Source organism: Mastomys coucha, unplaced genomic scaffold (genome assembly GCF_008632895.1).
Source record: "Mastomys coucha isolate ucsf_1 unplaced genomic scaffold, UCSF_Mcou_1 pScaffold14, whole genome shotgun sequence".
Classification (NCBI taxonomy): Eukaryota; Metazoa; Chordata; class Mammalia; order Rodentia; family Muridae; genus Mastomys; species Mastomys coucha.
The window spans coordinates 3,101,287-3,123,040 of record NW_022196896.1 but is presented as its reverse complement, the minus strand read 5'-3'; the positions used below and the strand labels follow the sequence as shown (position 1 = coordinate 3,123,040).

Sequence of the window (21,754 nt, the reverse complement as noted above, 5' to 3'; positions counted from 1 at the left end):
CTCTCTCTCTCTCTCTCTCTCTCTCTCTCTCTCTCTCATATAAAGTCCTTCATTCTGAAATAATGTAACTTGACACCAAATACACCCAAATTAAATCTGTTTTAGCATTTCATTCAGAGTTTTCTTCTTGATTCTTATGTCATACAGTTAATTTGTTGACATTGGTTAAGCTACCATCTGGGGTTGACTTAAGGCTCTAATTTATTATCAACAGTTTAAGTCCTTATACGAATCTCTTGAGATTCAAATCACACACCAATGATTCTCTCTTTTGAAGGTGCTTCTTGTTGAATGGATGTAGTATCTTGTCTGGGTAATCCATAGAGATATATGGAAACACATACAAGAAGAGCTCCCAGTGCAAATGAAAGTGCTGAAAAGAGAAGAAGGAGAAAACCTATGAAAATGGTGAATTTGTATAGGGCTTACGTGCTTGCATACACATACACACACACACACACACACACACACACACACACACACACACACACACACATCCAAAAGATAACCCTGGGTATCATCCTTAAGAATGCCACCCATCTCTTTTTAGGCAGGGTCTCTCAGGAGCCTGGAGCCCACCAGTTAGGTTAGACTGGATAGCCAACAGACCCCAGGGATCTGAGTTTCCATGTCCCAGCACCAGCATTACAAGCATGTACCACCACATTGGGCATCTGTATGTAAGTTCTAGAGATCCTCAAGTCCTCGTGCCTGATTCACAAGCACTTTACTGATGAGCCATCTCCACAGTCCTAAAATCTTTGTCACTGTGGGTTTGCCCACCAGGTTGCATGAGGGCTGTTTTATGAAAGGTTGTCTGTTTTAAGGAAAAAGATAAATATCAAGGGAATGGTAACATACTTTTCAAAAACAGAGTTAAGCTTGTCTTGGACCGATACAACAAACAGATATATTAGTTCCCCTATATGATTTATAATTAAAAGAAATAGGTAAATATAAGTATATATAAATAGAAAAATAAAATGCAATATAATGTGATTTAGTTATGATCCCAGAAAACATAGTATAAAAGACAGTCACACAATTCAGCTTTCAAAAACCAGTGACTCAAACCATTGAAAATTTCTGGATCCGTGATAAGGTGATCATTACGTTTCCTGCTACACTTGACTCTTTTCCATGTGACTCCTGAGAATTAGGATACACAAAATGTATGTGAAGGCTAAAGTGCCCGCTACACAAGCCTGAGGCCTCCCAGCACTCACATAAAATGGGCAGTGATACACATCTGCAGGGCACAGGGACAGCTAGTCTAGGCAAATCAGTGTGAGCCTGCTTAGAAGAGAAGGGAGTAACTGACCAGGGCATCCAGCATTAACCCACGTGTACCCACACACCAAAAAGGAACAAAACCAAAAATAACAGTAAAACCCTTCTTTGAACTGAACATGCAAGCAGTGTGTAAATGAGTCCTAATGCCACAGCTCTCCATTTGACTTAGAACCAGACAATGTATATGAATTATATTACAATGGCCCAGCTTTAAAAACTGGCATGTAGATAGCAAGGCATAGTACTGCATGCCTGTAATCCCAAGTTCAGGAGTTCAAGTTAACTAGCTACACAGTGAGTCTGGGACCAGTGTGATACATGAGAGCCTCCACCCCCTAAAAGGTGTGTAAAGAAACAGCATGAAGCTGCTGTGTTAGTCCACCTATTAAAACAGGCCAGCTTTGAATTCAAAGTGTGAGGTACAGTTTACATCTTAATACCTCATTAGTTACCTGAAAGACTGCTAAGACAAAAACATTTTATATTGTTCCCAGGTTTTTCTCAGGAGCAAAAACACAAGGCTATGTCAGATATAAGGATGTGTTAGAACTACAGTTAAAAGTTTACCCAAACCAGGTGCAAAGAACATCTAAAATGCTAAGTGCTTGTTTTTGCACATCCTCCTTGACATTTGTTAGAGACTGCTCTAGGCAAAACTGACAAACCCAGGAGACCTGTGACATTGCTCACATGTGACAGAGCAAGAGTGAGACACTATTATATGATTTCCTCAAGGCTGCTGCTAATAACTACAACAGGCAAGATTTGAACCATACTATAAAACGGTTTTCTACAATACTAATAATGCTTCTATTTATAAGATGAGGCAATTCCAAAATAAAATGTAATACAGGACAGTGTTTTCCTTTTACATAATGTAAACATTTAACAGATTTTCCTTAGTAGTTTATAGTATAATAATTGGTCGACAAAGAAAATAATTACTACATAGCTTGAAACCAATTTGAAACAGTATCGCTCCTTAAGTAACTGAAAAGCTAGATATATATGACAGCTAGGGAAAAACACTAGAGGGATTAGCATAGCAACAGTGCTACCATATCACTGTAAACTAGTGCACACCTAAATCCAGAACAGAAAGACATAAGGAAAATGTGTTGCAGGATATTTCATCATACTCTCGACCCCAAAAAACCTGTGTAGTTGTGATAAGCCTCAGCCCTAGCACACACCTTTAATCCAAGAGCTTTCTGTTTATTGTGAACAAGATTAGTCAACCACAGGTAAAGAGGCAAAGAAGCAACCAGCTGACAAGGAGTGAACATAGAAAAAAACCACACAGTAGGAAGAAGTCAGGAGGATGGACATTGAGACACACAGGAAGTAGAAAGGAGGGACATTCAGTTTGAAGGGTTAAAGACAGGGTGGAGAACGGTTCTTTTCCTCTTGTGACACCAGCTGAGGAAGGTTGGCTGGGCGCTTTCTCTGCCTCTCTGCTAGGTTTTCACCCCAGCATCTGGCTCCCAAGTCTTCATTGGTAAAAATAAATGATTGGGATATTGTTAAAAAAACAATTTGCACCCAATGTGATTGGAGAAGAAAAAGCCCATCAACGTTATAGAAAGCAGAAGAAACACTGCAGAGGACAGGAAAACATCTGACAGAAAGCTGCAGAGGAGACATTTGCCTGCGATTATCCCCAGAGAATGCATCAGTTCTTCCAATTTGGCTGGACACCCAAAGAGACTGAGAAGACTCCAAACTGGTGGGAGCCCTGAGACAGTGAATCACAGTAAGCCACCACAAAAGACAAGATTAGTTATATAGACAGACCCTTCCTGCATTAAAAATGGTAAACTCCATTTCAGGTCCTTTGAAATCAAGGGAAGGACTTGAGGGGATAGAAATGCTACTTGAAAAAGCCATCACAGTACTCATTGCAATTGTGACCACCATAATAAACTCCTCCCTACTTTCAGTTGCATTCTTGATATATTTCCTCTCCAAAAAAGTTTGAAAAAATAGCCATGATAATAGAAAGGGATGAAGGACAAGAGACGGAGTAAGTAGGGGAATGCTTAGGTTTGAACCTATAGTACCTGAGCAATTATGACAAATATACTCATCATATTCAGACATAAGTTTCCACCTACTATTTTCTAATCGTGATTGTATCCACAGATGCATAAGCCATAGTTACATGGGACCACATGTAGAACTTGACCCACCCAGGGCACCCTGTATCTTAATACTTAAGGGAAGATGGTCTTAATTGTTAAATAGAGTGGCCCTCTCAATATCACCTAGAACAGCACCTTCAGACTTAAGTGCTAGGACACCAGAGTGCTGTTTAATCACCTTCACACAGCTGCAAACTATGGAAAAAAATGTAAAAAAATCAGGATTACTTTTAATAAGACTTGAAAGAGACCGTGAAGTGAGCTGGTTCTTCCATACTTATAAGTTAATATAAACTGTGACATACTTATCTGTAATCCAAACAGGATGACTGAAGCAATGGTAGAAAGAACAATGGCTGCGGCCGCAGAAAAGCCTTTCATGATGTTGTCTGTGTACTTCACCACAACAGACGTGTAGAGGCCTCCCACACTAGCAAGGACTGGGGACACAGAAAAAGATAAAAATAAAGTCTTAACACTAAAGTAACTAAAGGATTCTATAGTGTTGAGATAGTTTTCATCTACCTAGGGTAAGGGGAAGTTCCCTCCAGAAGCAGGCATCTGAGAAGCTGTACTAAAGCTGAGTTTACAACACTGTTTCTCAGATGCTTAAAACTGTGTGGACCACCACTAAATTACATACACTTATTACTAATGCATTATTTAGATTCTTCTTATTGTGAAGGTAAAATTTCTTTTAGAAAACATGTCAATAAAAACAAAGGTATATATTCCAAACTGGTATTCAGGTATCAGGAAGTATTCCAAACTGCTTAGGTCAGATATCTAACCTAAAAATTAAAATAAGCCGGGCGGTGGTGGCGCACGCCTTTAAGCCCAGCACTTGGGAGGCAGAGGCAGGTGGATTTCTGAGTTCGAGGCCAGCCTGGTCTACAGAGTGAGTTCCAGCACAGCCAGGACTACACAGAGAAACCCTGTCTCAAAAAAAAAAAAAAAAAAAAAAAAAAAAAAAAAAAAAAAATTAAAATAAAAACCAAAACAATCCACTGAGGCCTTTTATTCCTGGATACTTACAGATAACAAACCAGACATAATACGTGTAGCCATAGAAGAATCCTTTTTCTTTAATCTCAGCTCCATCTGACAAGTAGGTACCAGCTAACGTCACAGCAATCCCTGACAGATACATCTGAATGTTTCTCACCCAAAGGGAAGTGTCTGAGCTCTTTAAAACTTTTTCAAAATAAACTCCTGGAAGAAAAGAAATGGACATGGAAATAGTAATGAACTAATAGTCTTCTGTTTAGAACATTGCCCAGGGCATCTGGGGAATATTCTAAACATTAGTTAAGTACACACTTATTATAGAGTTTATGACATGATATATTGTACATTACCAATTTGCTTTTATAAAGCATACAGAATAATAATTGAGAGGAAACTTTATAAGCTACATTTGACAAAAGGTTGTTAAACAATCAAGAACAGTTTTTCCTTTACCAAATCACTCTATTCCTTAATGCCAACAAAAGGTTGGTTGTGACACTATTAGAGTGAATGATCCTGCTCATACCCCTTTAATATATATGAGTAGGAATGAATATGATTTACTGTTCAAAGTAGCTGTATAATCACTCAGATCATGTCTTCAATGATATAACCAAAATAAAGTTAATACAACTTTCTGAGTAAAGCTGTTGTCTGTTGAAGCATGTCTATAGACAACATCTATATGTGTATATGTATTTTTTTCCTGGGGCTGGGAATAGGGGTAGGACACAAATTGTTTTTTCTCAGAGAAAAGGGAGGAAAAATCTTTTATGTCCCTAAAAAGTCACATATCACTACTTGAAGTTTTAAATTTGGATGAAGGCATGTTAAACAGGGATGTTGAAGATTTTGTTTAAAGACATGTTATCATCTATAGTCTTGGGAACTGTTATTTACCAACTAAAAGGTATAATTAAAAGTAAGATTTCTATATTAATCTTTATTTTGAGACATGATCTCACTTTGTGGCCCCAGCTGGCCCAGAACTCACTATGTAGATCGGACTGGCCTTGAATCTGCCTGCCTGTACCTCTCAGGCCCTGCTACCATACCCAACAAAAATAGATCGATATTAATGAGACTATATTCGAAAAAGCCAAACAGTAGAAATAAACATAAAATAGATATTATAATTCCAACTTAGACTTTAAGTCTGGAAAGAGCATGTAACTAATCTGTGACCTGTTACTTAAGTACAGGACAACTACAAAGCTACCTTCTGTTTTCTCAGTTGCTCAAAAATATTTCTGAAAATCAAAAGAATATTTTTTCAGTAATTAAAATTTTTTGTTTCTAATCTGTTGATTTTTAAGAATAAAAGTTTATCTTTGTACTATAGTTAATTAAGTATATTTCTAAAGCATTTTCTCTTATAAAACATCTTATTTCAAAAAGCATTTTATTTCTATAGCCTTCCTGCTTTCCTAGTGGAAAAGAAAAAGTCACTCCTGAAATAGGAAGAAATAAAGAGATATACAAAGCTGGACAGTAGTGGTGCATGCAGTCCCAGCACTTGAGAGGCAGAAGCAGGCAGATTTCTGAGTTCAAGGCCACAGAGAGTTCCTGGTCTACAGAGAGTTCCAGGACAGCCAGGGCTACACAGAGAAACCCTGTCTTGAAAAGCCAAAAAAAAAAAAAAGAGAGATATACAAATATCACTAATATATTCTTTACTAAAAAGAACTCTTGAGTTTCATACCTTTTGGAGCTATTTCTGCAACACATTTCATTCTTACATTAAGATTCGTATATTTATCTTTTCTTAATTCATTAGAGGAGTGATTGTCCCTAAATGACTCCACACTTTCCTGTTTTCTTGATATTTGTGGCTGTTCTTCTTTGATATTATGCTGGCTAAGGTACACTTCACCCACCTCCTCTCTCTATGCCATAGCTCCTAGTCTGTTGAAGCAAAGGAAGAACTTGAGGTTATAGGTAAAAGACACTCTTGAGCTGGTGTAGCAGTGACCTGTGGCAGCAGAGACGAGCTTGAAAATAGTGAACTTTGGGAACTGGGAAGTACTTGTGGTAACCTTCCTGAAGGTCAATTTCCTTCAAAGTCAGAGTCCATTAACTCTTAGTTCTTGACTAAACTAAGATGGTCAAGAATGACAGAAGTATATTCTTAAATAACTGCAATTCTGAAGTCTGAACTAAGTTAAATCAAATCACATATTTATTGGGGATGGGGGGGGGGAGATAGCTGACACCAAACAAAATAAGAAAGAAGTTAAAACCTTAATGGGAATAAAACTGTTAGGATAAGCAACTGGGTGGTAGTGACGCACACCTTTAATCTCAGCACTGGGGAGGCAGAGACAGGGGGATCTCTGTGAGTTGGAGCCAGCCTGGCCTACAGAGTGAGTTCCAGGACAGCCAGGGCTACACAGAGAAACCTTGTCTTGAAAAACAAACAAACAAACAAACAAACAAACAAACAAACAAACAATAATATAAAAATTGTTAGGATAAACCAAGGAAATGAGATCCAGTTTTTATAGATCAATCTTTTTAAAGAAAGTTACACGATAAAACAGTGCTTTTTACAACTTACCTGCAAATCCAGAGCACAATACAGCAATAGCTATAGCGCCAAAGCCTAATAATGGATTCTGCGCTACCTGCAATTATAAGTTTTTAAAAGTTACTTTTTGTAACTGCAAACTGAATTTATTCCATAATCCAAACAGATGACTACAAATATACATGTTGCCAGGCCTAGTGATACACACCTTTAATCCCAGCACTCAAGAAAGAGCCCAGCCAGGGGATAGGTATATTAAGACCTTGTCTTAGGCGGTGGTGGGCGCACGCCTTTAATCCCAACACTTGGGAGGCAGAGGCAGGCAGATTTCTGAGTTCAAAGTCGGCCTAGTCTATAGAGTGAGTTCCAGGACAGCCAGGGCTACACAGAGAAACCTTATCTCGAAAAATTAAAAAAAAAAAAAAAAAAGACCTTGTCTTAACAACAACAACAAAAAGCCCACATTACACTTCTACTAAAAGCACATTCCATATCAGATATAACTATTATATAAGAATGATGCAAGAGCAAACAATGAAAAAACCAATTTTCAAATTAACCAAAGCATTTAAGTTGAAAGCATTTCTTGAACACATTAAGTTGAAAGCATTTCTTGAACACAGAGTTTTACATAGTTGACCTAATTGTTAATTTTAATCTCTGCTTCTCCCCTGAACCCCCGGAGAAGCCAAGAATCCAGTAGACGGCAAGCAGGCAAAATCCAAGTTTCCTTTTTCCCTTTTCCCTGGGTTGCAAACAGAAGATAGCCATCCATATTTAGGATGGGTCGTCTCAATTCAAATAATCTGATTTTAAAAATCCCACACTAGTTAATTGACAACTGAGCCTAACCATCAGACACCACAGAAACAGATCCTCCAGCTTAGTCAAGCCTTCAGCTGACTACAACATTACCTAGCTTAAACTAGAACCATCTCGTTAAGAGACGCTCAAGTACTTGACCCATAAAAACTTAAAACCAAATGTTAGTAAGCAAGAAAAACATAAAGCTAAACTAAAAGAGAGGTCTAAAGATGGTATAGCCCACAGACTCTCCACACCAGAAAACCTAATAGTCAAAAGAAAGCTAGCAATGGACAAGAAACGGAAAAGAAAAAAAAAAAAAATCAAGGGCCTAACAATAACCATTTCAAAGTTGTTTTTTTAAACTCCTAGACCAGTTTATTTTACTCTCTCACATTCAAAGAAATGTAGTCTGAAAAAAAATAACAAAACAAAACTGAGTTCCAAAGCCCTTTTACTTCCTGCAACCCCATAAAAAAACAAACAAAACCAAAACAAAAAACAAACAAACAAAAAAAATTCCACTTTTAACACAGAGTGAATGGTGAGCCAGCTTTACAAATACATAAGAATGTTAGAGGAAGAGACAGAGGGAAAGATCCAAGAGGAGTCTTCTTCCATAATGAATAGCAGAGTATTTGGCAAAGCTAACAGCAGACAAATCAGTTACTTAATTCAGATCATTGTTGAAAATTGAGAACATTTCATTCTCGGGACTCTCAAGGGTTTTGATGATGCTCTGTGATTCCTGATTCTTGACTATTGCTCAGATTACAGCCTTTAATCTCAGTATAACAACAAAAACAGAAAAGAAACTGAAATTTGGAAAGCCAGGCCTAAGAGTCTGAGCTCCGACTTTGTAAGTTCTTAAAATATTCTTTTTTTTTTTTCTTAAAATATTCTTAATGTAATTCTTACCCAAAAAGGTAACCCATTTACAAGGTGGCAAGGAATGAATGTATACAAAAATTTCTCATCTGACAAGATGAGTTTACATGCAAATACTCGTTTAGTGTAAGCTAGCTATACTACAAGTTCAAACAAGTTGTTATATAATATCAAGTGAATATAACCACAAATGGTGAGTTCACAGATCTCTAGTATTAGAAACAAAGGAGTGTACCAGCTGTGTCCAATAGGATCCAGGCAGGATCTGGAAACAGAATTAAGTTTTAGGGCATACTATGGAACAACGACAGGATAATACATCTGGAAGCAAAATACTGGGCAAGGCTAAGCCAGGGCTTGGGAAGTCTCTCCCTAGAAACCAAAACTAAATGAGTTTAACTGGGGAGAGAGGACACCTGAAGAGTAGGGATGTGACCGTACCCTCGAACATTCACAAGTTCATCCTAAGAAATTACTATTTTCATCATTATGACATGAAGAACAGTGATTATAGCACTCAAAAAAGATTCAGATAAGCACCCTCCAAGTCAGCGCTGAAACCTTTACAGAAAGGGCTACCTTCATACCGTTTTCCTATCCGAGTCAGAACACTCCTCTGCTTACATCCCCATCGCTGACAGCGGGCATACTGCCAGGGACTGTAGGCTGAAGGAGAGTGAACACTGGATGGAGAAAGCCTTACCCAGCATTACCAAAAGATGGCTTAAATCATCTAGAAATTCCCATGACATCATGAGAAGCCTGCCGTTTTAGTCACAGGTTTCCTATTAACTGTCTTTGGACAAGTTACCTCAGCTGATTGGATTAATTTCTGTGGTGGTTTAAATGAAAATCTTTCATAAGCTCATGTTTGAATGTGTAGTCCTCTGTTGGTGGCAGACTTGGGAAATGTGGCTTTGCCATAGGAAGTATGTGAGTTCAAGTTATGAGCGTCATGTTGGAGCTTCTCCAGGCACACTGCCTACAACTGTTGCCTACATCCCACCATCAGGAAGCCTCTGGACCCTTGAGTCTGAAGAAATGCTTGCGCCAGGTGGTGGTGGCGAACGCCTTTAATCCCAGCACTTGGGAGGCAGAGGCAGGTGGATTTCTGAGTTCGAGGCCAGCCTGGTCAACAGAGTGAGTTCCAGGACAGCCAGGGATACACAGAGAAACCTGTCTCGAAAAACAAAAAACAAACAAACAAAAAAAGAAATGCTTCCATTCCATAAGTTGCTTTGGTCGTGGTGTTTTATCACAGCAATAGAAAAGCTACTAATACAGTTTTGTTATCATAAAAAACAAAAACAAAACAGGAGGCATATACTGAAGGGTATCTTCTGTCATTAATATATTTTAACACTTTCCTCTTAGAAACAGAAAGCCAATCATACTAGCTACTTTCTTATTGCATGATCAAGGCAACTAATAGAAGCGTGGGTTTCCTTTGGGCTCCAGCCGTTTCAAAAGGATAAGAGTCTATAACCATCACAGTGGGGAAGACAGCAAGGAGGCATGGCAGCAGGACAGCTGAGAGCTCACATCTTGAACAGAAGCACTAAACTGAACTGGGGATGGTGCCTGGCTTTTAAAACCTTACAGCCTGCTCCTAATAGCACACTTCCTCCAGCAAGGCCACATCTCCTAAGCCTTCCCCAACAGCTGATCAAGTGCATGGTCTATGGGAGGCATCTCATTTAAACCACCATATTAGGATCCTCAGTAACTACGTAATTCTAAGGGGGAGAGCCCAACTATAAAGCAAAGCACATTTTAAATCAAAAGTAATATTACACGTTACGCTCATCTGAGTGACTGGATGGAACAGAACAGGTGCTATGAGAGAAGTGTCCTATTTTACCTGTGGTATAGGGTTTTGTCTCTTACCACAACTTTTGTAGCTTGGGCTGGTTTCCACTGTACGAGTGTGACCCCACCACATAGCATGAAAACTGAAATCCACTGTAATTTGCTGAGTGTTCGATTTAACATTAAAACAGTACATAAAGCAGTGCAGGGAATCTTCAGTTGATAGGTCACCTACAAACAAAGCAACAGATAATAAATTCATCTAATGTTAGTCCTTTACAGAAATATATCTCATATCATTAACAGAATTAAGAAAACACTTATGAATGTAGTAAAAGGTTAATTAAAAATCCTTCTCCATTTAAAAAAAATTCAGTGACCTTAAATCCCTGAATTTTAGTTTTTTGTCTTTTTTTTTTTTTTTTTTTTTTTTTTTTTTTTTTTTTTGAGGCAAGATCTCACTATGTAGCCATGGCTGACATTGAACTCACAGAAATATAGAGTACTGGGACTAAAGGCATGCACTACCATGTCCCACAAAGCAATTTTATATCATTAACTCAGCTTACCTGGTACACTGCTGCATCCAGGTTACTGAGAGCTAGGAAAGCCATGTTGTTCTGCACAGCATACACCAGTGATGGCACACTTAACTTCAACAGTTCCTTGGGGCTCCCCAAGACGTTTTCACTTAAAGAGGCTTTAAATCTACCCAAACTGCCAGTTTCTCTTCAAAAACAAAAGGGGAGATGAAGGAATGGTGAGGCAGAAAACTAAGCAGCTTTCCTGACCTGGTGCTGGGTACTAGTAGAAGCCAGTCTTAGGCATGCTAAGCAGGTAATCCATTGAGCTCCACACTCAACGTTTTGTTTTTGAGGCAGGGTCACAGGCATGCACCGCCATGTCTGTAGTACTCTGAGAATGAGAATACTTCACACACAGTGAACTTTCTGATATAATTTAGAGTGCACGCTTAAGAATTATGCCTGACTAGTTTTAGATTTATTTATAGAAATAGACCTATAATTTATTCCCATTTTAAAAAACAAATTTCTACTTAGAAAAAAAGTATAACAGTTAAGTAGAATCATCACCAAAATTTTCTGGTGAGAGTTCCAAGAATTGTTAAGTCCATTAAGTAAAGACTATCAGGAGCCAGAACTGCTGACAGACTCTTACCAATAAAGACTAGCCTCTGCCACTTCAACTCTGTTGTGTCCAATGTACCTCAATATCATTGTAACTGATCAGGGTGCATACCATTTCTTTAAATCTTCCTTCAAATTATACATTTAAATGCAAATAAGAGAAGGCTATAGTGGTTCTACAACTTGGATTTGAAAGCAAGTGATTCTTATTTATATATTTACTCAGTGCTGATAAATGGCTAATAAATCTTTATATATACACTCTCAAAATGTCAAGTCTGTATAATTCTATGATAAATCTAAATAACTGATTATCCTCAATAAACTTTATCTGTAATGTACAAAAAAAAAGGTTATACATGTTCTTAAAACCCATCCGCCCCATCCCACCCCTATCCACCCCCAAAGAGGACTGGTTAATCTGGCTTATACTTCTACCAAAAATCACCCATTTGCTTCCTAAATATAAAAATAAAAATGTATTTTATAATAAGCATCAATATTCCTCAAAACATGCTTTATCAAAATGATCCTGAATGCAATTGAGAGTGCCCCGAAAGGACCATACTCATGTTTACAATGATCACAGCAAGCCTCTGGTGTTTGTTAATATTAGAATCAACACCTGAAAATATTTTTATATTTAAATGCTGCAGGACCAAGTGCATAAGTTCTGGGGATGGCAACAAAATTTTGGTCCATTATATCAAGTATACAGTACATCAAGTATATAGCATATAGCATCTTAACCAGAGTACAAAGAACAATATTTCAATTATTTTCTCCTCTGTAAAATTAAAAATAATAATTAAAAAAAAAAACCTACTGAGGGATCAATTCAAGCATGAGGGTTAGTTTAACTGTCAGTTTGATGCAATCTAGTATCACCTGGGAAGGGAGTCTCAATGGGAGATTTTTCTGGGCTAAACTGACCTGTGGGCTTATCTGTGAAAAAATCTTGATGGTTTTTTAATCTTCTGTTAATTAAGGTTGGAAGACCTACCTACTGTAGGTATCACCATTCCTTCAGAAGGGGGTTCTCATATATGCTAAGAATAAAGAAATAAGCTGAGCACCAGCCAGCCTGTGTTCACTGTCCTCTTCTGCGTCTAGACACAGTGTGACCAGCTGCCTCTAGCTACTGCCACAGTGACTTCTCTGCCAGGAGAACCTGTAACCTAAATTGAAGCCTGAGAAGACAATTGTCTCAGACATTAATTTTGTGTACCCTATAAAGTTTGCAGACATCATTATATCCTGGCAACTACAGCTGTATTGCTCCTGGCTATTGCCACTATATTCTGTTTCTGATAAAGGTATAAAAGTCTGATGAAAGTCTGATTGTCCAGGGCTACACAGAGAAACCCTCTCTTGAAAAACCAAAAGAAGGTCTGATTGCTCTCATTAAATTGCCACAGCTTAAGTATTGCAGTGGCCCCTCCCACCAGCCTGGCTTCATTCCTCACAGCCATATCAGGTGACCCTAGTAAGCATGGGCATGTACACCATGTCTTCTGTTATGTAGTAGGAGGAAACTGGAAAGAAACCAAATGTCTATGAGTAATGACTGGCACATATCATGCATTGGAGAAACATTTCTGTATTCTGGTGGGAAGAATTTGTGTGAAAAACTATAATAAAACAAGTATAAAAACTTAAGTGGAACACAATAGTTAGTGTATTCCATACCCAGTTCTAGCAGTTTCGTGCATATAACTAAAATTCACTAATTAGACCACATAAGCTTTGTCAAAGAACCCATCCATACACTCTTCCTCACATCTCTCTTTTTCTTCTTGAAGTTCTAATTTCTGATTGAAATAAGTACAATTTTATATTCCAAGCAAAGTGGAAAACTATGATTAAAATCGGTAAGAATGGAGGAATCCAAAATTAAGTAAAACAGAGATCATTACTTCAAATATATAAGAAAATTACATTTCATTACATAATGTAACACTTAAAGCAAAAGAACTACATACAGATGACTGGACACTAGTGAGTTTGGAATTAGAAACTTTTTTAAGTTTTATCACATTTATCTCCTTCAGTATGTGTACATGCATGTTTCTGCATGCCACAGTGCTCATGTGTGAATTAGATCATCCATCCACCACAGGGGCCCAAGGATCAAATTTGGGTCATCAGACTTGGAAGCAAGCACCATTGCCAGCAGTGGAAGCATCAGGACAGCCCAGAATATTTTCTTCATTAGTTAGTATATTTAATTACTTTACATCCCAATCACAGCTTCCCTTCCCTCTTCTCCTCCATCCCTCCCTCTCACCCCAGCTCCTCCCAATCCCTCGCCCTTTCTCCTCAGAGAAGGAGAAGCCTCCCATGGATATCAACCTTCCTTGGCCTATCCAGTTGCAGTAGAACTAGGGTCATCTTCTACTGAGGCTAGAAAAGGCAGCCCAGTTAGGGGAAAGGGTTCTAAGGCTGGCAACAGAGTCAAAGAGCCCCTGCTGTTGCTTTAGGAGTCCCACATAAAGACCCAGCTGCACATCTGCAACATGTGAGCAGAGGGCCTAGGTCCATCCCATGCATGTTCTCTGGTTGGTAGCTCAGTCTCTGTGAGCTCCTATGAGCCCAGGTTAGTTGATTCTGCATGTTTTCTTGTGGTGTCCATGACCTCTCTGGCTTCTTCAATCCTTCCTCTCCCTCTTCCACAAGATTCTTCAAACTCCACCTAATGTTTCAGTCTAGAAAATTTTAATCTATCACCTATTTCAAGACTAACCAAATTAGTAAATATCTGGAAGATAACAGAAGCTAAGCTCATCAACATTGCAGAAGGAACAAATATGAGTAATGGGGAGATGTGAAAGCTGGTGGTGCTGAACATAACTTCTGACATCACTGTAGGTACCATGCAGAGAAATGGGCATACACTTCCTAGTTCTGTCTGCCTAGCTCAGTGACTGATTCTCAACCTTCCTAATATGGGGACCTTTTAATACAGTTCCACACACTGTGGTGATCCTGAACCATAAAATTTTTTCATTGCTTCTTCATAACTGTAATTTTGCTACTGTTATGAATCATAATTAAATATCTGATATGTAAGATATCTGATATTCGATTCCTATGAAAGGGTCTTTGACCGCCAAAGGGGTCTCAATCCACAGGCCGAGAACCATTGGCCTAGAAAGACTAGTGTAGCAGCAACATTGTAATAATATCCACATTCCTGTATCTAAATAGAGGAAGAAGGGGAGGTTTACAAAGGAACAAGGGATCCTTTAAAAAAAAAAAAAGTAAATTCAGGTCAGGACAAGAAGAGTATGAAGTAAAATACTTGCAGGCTATAATCTATTTAGTCAATCTGTCTGCTTTGTACTACATTTTTCACATTCTAATGCTGATTGTTGGTGATGCTCCTGTTCAAAATGGCCCCCAAATACAGTGCTAAAGTAAAAAGAACCTACTGTTCGAAGATTCTGAAGGCTATATGCAATATGAAGAAAATACATATAGTAAATAAGCTTCATTTACACAAGGATCACAATAAGCTATGAGTTTAGTGTCGATTAACCAGTAACATTTAAGAAATGCATTAGCTTCTCCTTACCATAACAAAGTCACCTCTAGAAAGTGAGGGTTTATTTTGGATCAAAGTTTGAAGGTTTCGGTTTGCCCCACTGCTCTGGGCTAGACAGCTCATTACATTAGGAACACAGTACCCCACAACTGTTCTCCTTGTGGCCAAGAAGTAAAATAGAGAAAAGACCAGGGTCCCACAGTTACTAGGACCAAGCTGGGGATGAGGCCTTTAATAGACCAAAGCATAAGCCTTTAGTGAACACTGAGGATCTAAATTATAGCCTTAGTTTTTAAGCTGAAACACACATAAAATAAGATTATGTACTGATCCATTTTGCAGTACTTCGTCATAAAGGGCAGACAAAAAGGAATAAGCTATCTCTTCATTCTTTTCTCATTGAAATAGTACTTCCAAACATTTCAATAACTATCTCCAAAGATAAAATACTGTCCCTAGTTTGAACATCAAGAAAAATATTTTCTTTTTTATATCTGAAAAATTATTTTAACATTATGGCCACAAATTTTCAAACAAGTATAAATTCAAAATGTGAATCAGCTTTGGTTTGTTTGTTTGTTTGTTTGAGAAATCATCTCAGAAAGCTTCCACGGAGAAAATGTTTTCTGATTTTTATCCATCATAGTGAAGCATGCTGTCCAACCTGGGTGTGTATCAGTGTGAGGTCTGTGTATCTCCTGTGTGCTTGGTGCCCACAGATGCTAGAAGAGGGCATAAAGTACAGATCAGCAGCTGGAGTAACAGAAGATTGTGAGCTGCCCAGCATGGGCACTGGGAACTGAACATGGGTCCTCAGGAAAAGCAGTAAGTACATTTAACCACTGGTATATCCCCAGGCCCATTCTCCTGCATCCCATGGTTTGGTTTGCTGGTTGTGCTTTTTTGTTGTTGTTGTTGCTTTGTTATTTTGGTTTTGGACTTTGTGCTTCTTTTCTCTTTTTGTTGTTATTATTGTTTGTTTGTTTTGAGGAAAAGTCTCATTATGTAGCCCTAGCTAGCCTGGAACTCTAGATATAGACCAGGCTAGCCTGGAACCCACAGAGACCCACTTGCTTCTGTCTCCCAAGTGCTGGAAATAAAAAACTGCACCACCATGCCTAGCCCAAACCCTGCCTTTTAAGTACTGCCTTTTAAGAGTAAACATCCTCTTTACCTTTGACCAATTTTTTAAAAAATTATTTTACATTTATTGATTGATTGATTGATTGATTGATTTGGTGTGTGTGTGTGGGGGGGCACATCAAGGGGAGCATCAGTTCTCTTCCTCTCCTATGAGTCCCAGAGATCAAACTCAGATTGTCAGGCTTAGCAGCAAGCATCTTTACACACTGGATCATCTCACCAACCACTTTTTTAAAAATTACTAGTTTTCATATGTATACAAAGAAATGGCAGCATTGAGAGTATCTGGATATTTTTAATATTTTTTTCAGAATTTATACTACTAAATCTAAATATTTTTTGGTTTTAAAATAGTTACCTAACATAAAATGAGTTTTATTTTGGGGGTATATGTGCATAAGTTGCAGAAAACAAGACAAACTTGCTAAGTTACAACAAATGCTTGCTAATCTTTAAATACTGGTTTCTAAAATGTGTAACACTTACAAAACTGTAATTTGAGTTCTGATATATGGCAGCAGATGCCTGTTGTTTCAGCACTCAGGAAGCCCAGGCAAGAGAACTGTGAGCTGTAGAAAGCTCAAAGCCAGTCTGGGTAAGACAAAAGTGGTAATAGATATAAAATAGTCTATATTGCAATTCCAGAGTTACAAATTTCTTGTCCCTGTAAGTTGGTAAACCCTATGTTTTTCCAAAAGGAAGCTCAGTTGTAAGATTATATAGACTGCTATGTGGAGATTGTTCTGGAATTTTAAACACTGACTTTTGTCAATGAAATGTTGCCTTGTAAAGGTATAGTAAGATACCCAGCTGGGATCACCCTGATGAAGAATGACATAGTAAAAGATAAATTTCCAGAAAAATACTTTATTCCATGGATGGCATAGTATTTTACTACACTTGTACATGAGTACCTTTGCCCATAAATTTGAAATTCAAATATTTTAAACCCTTCTAACTATCCACCTCAAGTTCTTTTTTCTATTCTTTTCTCCCCCCACCCCCGAACACTGCTAGTATATCTTTCTTCACATGAACTTTGGAAATCACTTGTCTTATTATATTATTTTGCTTTGTTTTACTGTCTCTCCCACTAGAAGACAGGGGTCACATTGATTTCATCCCTGTACATCACCACCTGGAAACTGCAGAACAAAGATTCATGATACCACTTTAGAAACGTTTACATGTAATTTACCTGTTTCTGCCTAAAAGCCATTACTTACTGTTTCCACTCTCACCTGTATACATGACACTTACATGAACTCTCACAGGTATGCATGACACTTACATGAACTCTCACCTGTATACATGACCCTTGCATGAACTCTCACCTGTATACTTGACACTTACATGAACTCTCACCTGCCCCAATGCTTTAAAATAAACCCTCACAGTTGTAGGCACTGTATGACAGCTAGAATTCCTGGCCTCTATCCACCAGATGCCAGTACATGCCTGTTATGACAACCAAAACTGTACCTCCTGGGAGGCAAAAACTGTCCCGAGTAGAAAAGTACTGATCCAGAACAATCTAATACGTAAAAACGTGACTTGAGTTTTCAGTGGTCTAGCCGGAAGGAAACGGAAGTTAACTTTCTAGAAGTAGCGTTACTTACTTAGCTAACAGTCCAACACTTATCAGTAACTTTATAACTTCTGTGATGCACACGGCTGTGGTTGAGAAGTAGAGTTCTTCAGCTGTTGTCCTTGTGTATCTTAGAGCTACTGTATAAGCTGCAGCCACCAGAGTCATCACTGTCAAACAGTATAGCTTGAAGAGTAAACTGACATTTTCTGGAAAATATGTGCAACAAAAATATTATTTAGTGGATGCATATACATATATATGTATATAGATAGATAGATAGATAGATAGATACATATGTGTGTGTATAATGCTAATCAACTAGTTAGTCCTTAAGGCTTTCCAACTTCTAGCACCATTTTTTAAAAATATGACATATAAAACTCAATTTCCAAATAATACTTTCCAATTATATGAACATAAAATACTGCTGACTTTAAAACTCCATACAAATTAGGCAAAGATACTGTTTAGTGCCCCCAACTAACTATTATATATATATATGTGCTGTTGTTTCAGCACTCGGGAAGCCCAGGCAAGAGAACTGTGCTGTATATAGTGTATGTATATATATATATATATATTATATATATATATATATATATCACATACATACACACATATATATGTATATATATAACTATACATGTGTATATATACTATATATGTGTATATATATATATAGTTATATATATGTGTGTGTATATGTGTGTGTGTGTGTGTGTGTATATATATATATATATATATATATATATATATGACCTGTGAAAACAAAGTATCAAAGCAACTGTAATACATTCTGAATCTCAAGACATTAGAAAAAGGACTTGAGGCCGGCCTGGCTACATCTGTCATTCCAGTGACTGACTTGGTTGACTTGGTATCTGTTTGGCTAGGCTGTTCCTGCCTTCTTTCCTCACCACCTCACCCACATTGCTCCTAACACACTAGCTCTACCCTCAGTCAGAAAGGACACACTTTCCTCATTACCTGTGTATAAGGCACAGATGGCTGTGCTCCTCAGCTAGCCTCTAAATATGCTCTTGAAGATGACAGAACAAAAACGAAAGGATACCTGAGTGACAAAAATGCAATTGAAGATAACTGCAGAGGCAGATGAATGCAATCCCAGCACTCATGGGCCTCCAACTCCTGGACGGTAAAAAAAAAAAAAATGTCCCTAGAAAAGTACTGCTCTACAACAATCTAATCCATGAACACACAACTTTATTTTATAACAGGCTTGGGCTATATCCTAAGACCCTGTCTCAAACACACACACACACACACACACACACACACATATACGGAAGACATTTAACATAGAATTAAATTAAAATAAAGAACAAATTACATCTAACTTGTTTTACTGCATTGTCTGAAAGAGAATTGGTAAACACAGAGTACTTAGAAAAACCTCTATAAAACTTGAAATGCAGGATATAGCAGTCATCACTCAGGCGCCAAAGACAGTCCAACACCTTGGGTAAATTTATAATCACTGGGGAGTCCGGTTTCCCCCTTCTTGCTTCCTGCTCTGAGACTGCCAACACCCAAGGCTCGAATTATTTCTGCTTCCTTTTCATGACAAAATTTAGAGTATCATGATAGATTTATATGAGAAAACCAATTCCCACAATGTTTTTTATTAATTATAAATGAATCTAATCCTTGTCATTGAGATCTAATGAGAATGGAGTTACATTTTATCTACTTGGTGTTCAGAATTAGTGTTTTGTCATCAAATTAACAGGCGTTCCCCTGTGAACACTGTTCTTAGTTCATGGCTTATACATAATCCTAAGGATACCAACGATTCCTCCAGGACGCTAGTTATTAACTGATGTCTTATGTGCTAAACGTGCTTTTGTCCACTCCTCTGGAAGCTAATCATAGGTAAATAAATAGGTGTTTCAAACAGATTCTTTAAAATATGATTATGCAAGAACCTAAGGAAGCAGTGTCTTCATATAAATATTTCCTCCCTGGTGAATTAAAGCATAATTTGTAAGTTGTAGGCAGATTCTTAAAATTAAACAAAGAAGAGGAAATATGTCATATAACTATCTTTCCTTCCTCAAAGGTCCAATAAGCCAGATCAGTAATGCTTATGTAAAGGGCAGTGAGAGAAGTACTATAATACTTCCATTGTTCTAAACCTTTCTTATGAAAGAGTTTATGACTCCAAAAATATGGAGCAATAACATTTAATCAGTCAGTATAAGAGAAAGCAAACTACACCATCCATATTTTTATATGATGGTTCAGAATGGCTTTACACTTTCAAGTGAATGGTTGGAAATAAGTTCCATCTCAAGACACATGGAAATAATAATAAGTTAAAATTTTGTTGTCCATGAATAAGCGTGTAATTAGGACATAGCTATGCTCATCTGCCTAAATGATCCTGCCTTCAATTGGAGGGTTCAGCAGCTATGGCAGAGACTAACAGCTCTCTACAGAAAGACTATCCATCCATGACCTGAAATTATCAATATTTTCATAACTAAGGAATGAAAACTTAAATCACTCTAATCACTCTTTTTTTTTTTTTTGGCTATGTTTTCCTGGTCATAGCTGAAAGTTTGGACATTTCAGGAAGTACCAGGTAAGTAATCTTTAAGATGACTCTAAGGAGATATAGAAACTATTCCATTAGGATAAAAAGTGCAAAACTCCCAAATGTTACAAAGTATGTACTGGCAAGTCTAAATCTGTAAACTGTAACAACCCTTTCGGGTGCCGATTTACCAGCTGCATCTTTTAAGTGTTCTTTTGTCAATCGCCCTTTCTCCTACTACTCCCTTCCTGGATGCTACAGGACTTATCTGAAATGGGATAATCCACGCCACACAAAACTTATATGGCACCTCATGTTAAATGTCAACAACCCCCCCAAAGATAAATAATTCCACATCCACGCAAAAGGATATTCTTTAAATGCTTGTCCAACATTTATTTAGACTTAAAGCCAGTGCTCATTGGGGGAAATGGTGAAGAAAAAAAAGCGATGCAGTCGCTGGGCATGAGGGCACAGACCACTGATCCCAGCGCTTGGAAAACTGAGGCAGGAAGATCTCCCCGAGTTTTAAGCCAACATAGCCCATAGAACGAGACCATGTAGTGTTGATCCCTGCTTTAAAAATAAATAAATACAAAACTGACACCGCCTTTTGGCCTGCCTTCGCCACAGTGCTACGGAATAAAACCTCAGCCTTGGGTCCAGCTTACGTAAAACTTGAAAGGGGGCAGCCACCACAGCACTGGCGAGTCGGCAAGTCGGCTCGCCGTCAGGAGCAGCAGCGCGCGCCCCCTCAAACCCGGCGCTCCAAACCACAGCCTCGCTCCAGGGAGGGACCTGGCCGGCGCCCCGGCGGCGCACAGCACCGACGTGCGAGTGCAGCCTGCAGCCGCTCCCCGCAGGAAGGACGCCGCCCCCATAGCCGGCCCGGCCCGCTAACCCCGGGCCGCCGTTCCCTAGCGACCGCCCGCAGCCCGGCCTCACCTCGCGCCGGAGCCATGGTGCCGAGAGAGCCTGCGGAACTGACGCCCCTGCGGCCATAGAGACGCGCCGGCCTAGAGAGCCCGCCGCACCAGACGCGCGAAGAGGAACCGGGGGCGACGGCGGAAGCTGCGCGGCGTGAGAGAGCGACAAGTCTGGGAAGCTCGGTCTTACCGGAGCTCTGAAAGCCGCAGCTTCCGGTCGGATGAGGGGGGCGGAGTCAAGGTGGCGGAGCCTTTCCTCCTGGGGATTGCTGACCATCCCAAGAGAACGGAGGCTACAAGGAGGGTTATTCGTTTGTGTGAAAACCGTTAGAGAGGCTCCAAGAACTCGAACTTTTTATAACTTTCAACTCTTAT

At 38.7% G+C, this 21,754-nt stretch overlaps 1 protein-coding gene across 1 annotated transcript; it reads right to left on the bottom strand.

The window, feature by feature from the left end:
* Nucleotides 1–84: 84 nt before the first annotated feature.
* On the bottom strand, nt 85–21,605 carry Slc35a1 (solute carrier family 35 member A1). The gene is made up of 8 exons (XM_031366402.1): nt 21,399–21,605; nt 17,925–18,102; nt 11,040–11,199; nt 10,549–10,701; nt 7,000–7,066; nt 4,470–4,646; nt 3,740–3,874; nt 85–373 (listed from the first exon to the last, which is right to left on the bottom strand). Exons 1-8 carry the CDS (start codon nt 21,412–21,414, stop codon nt 249–251), a joined length of 1,011 nt encoding a protein of 336 aa, XP_031222262.1. The 5' UTR covers nt 21,415–21,605; the 3' UTR covers nt 85–248.
* Between the last annotated feature and the right edge of the window lie 149 nt (nt 21,606–21,754).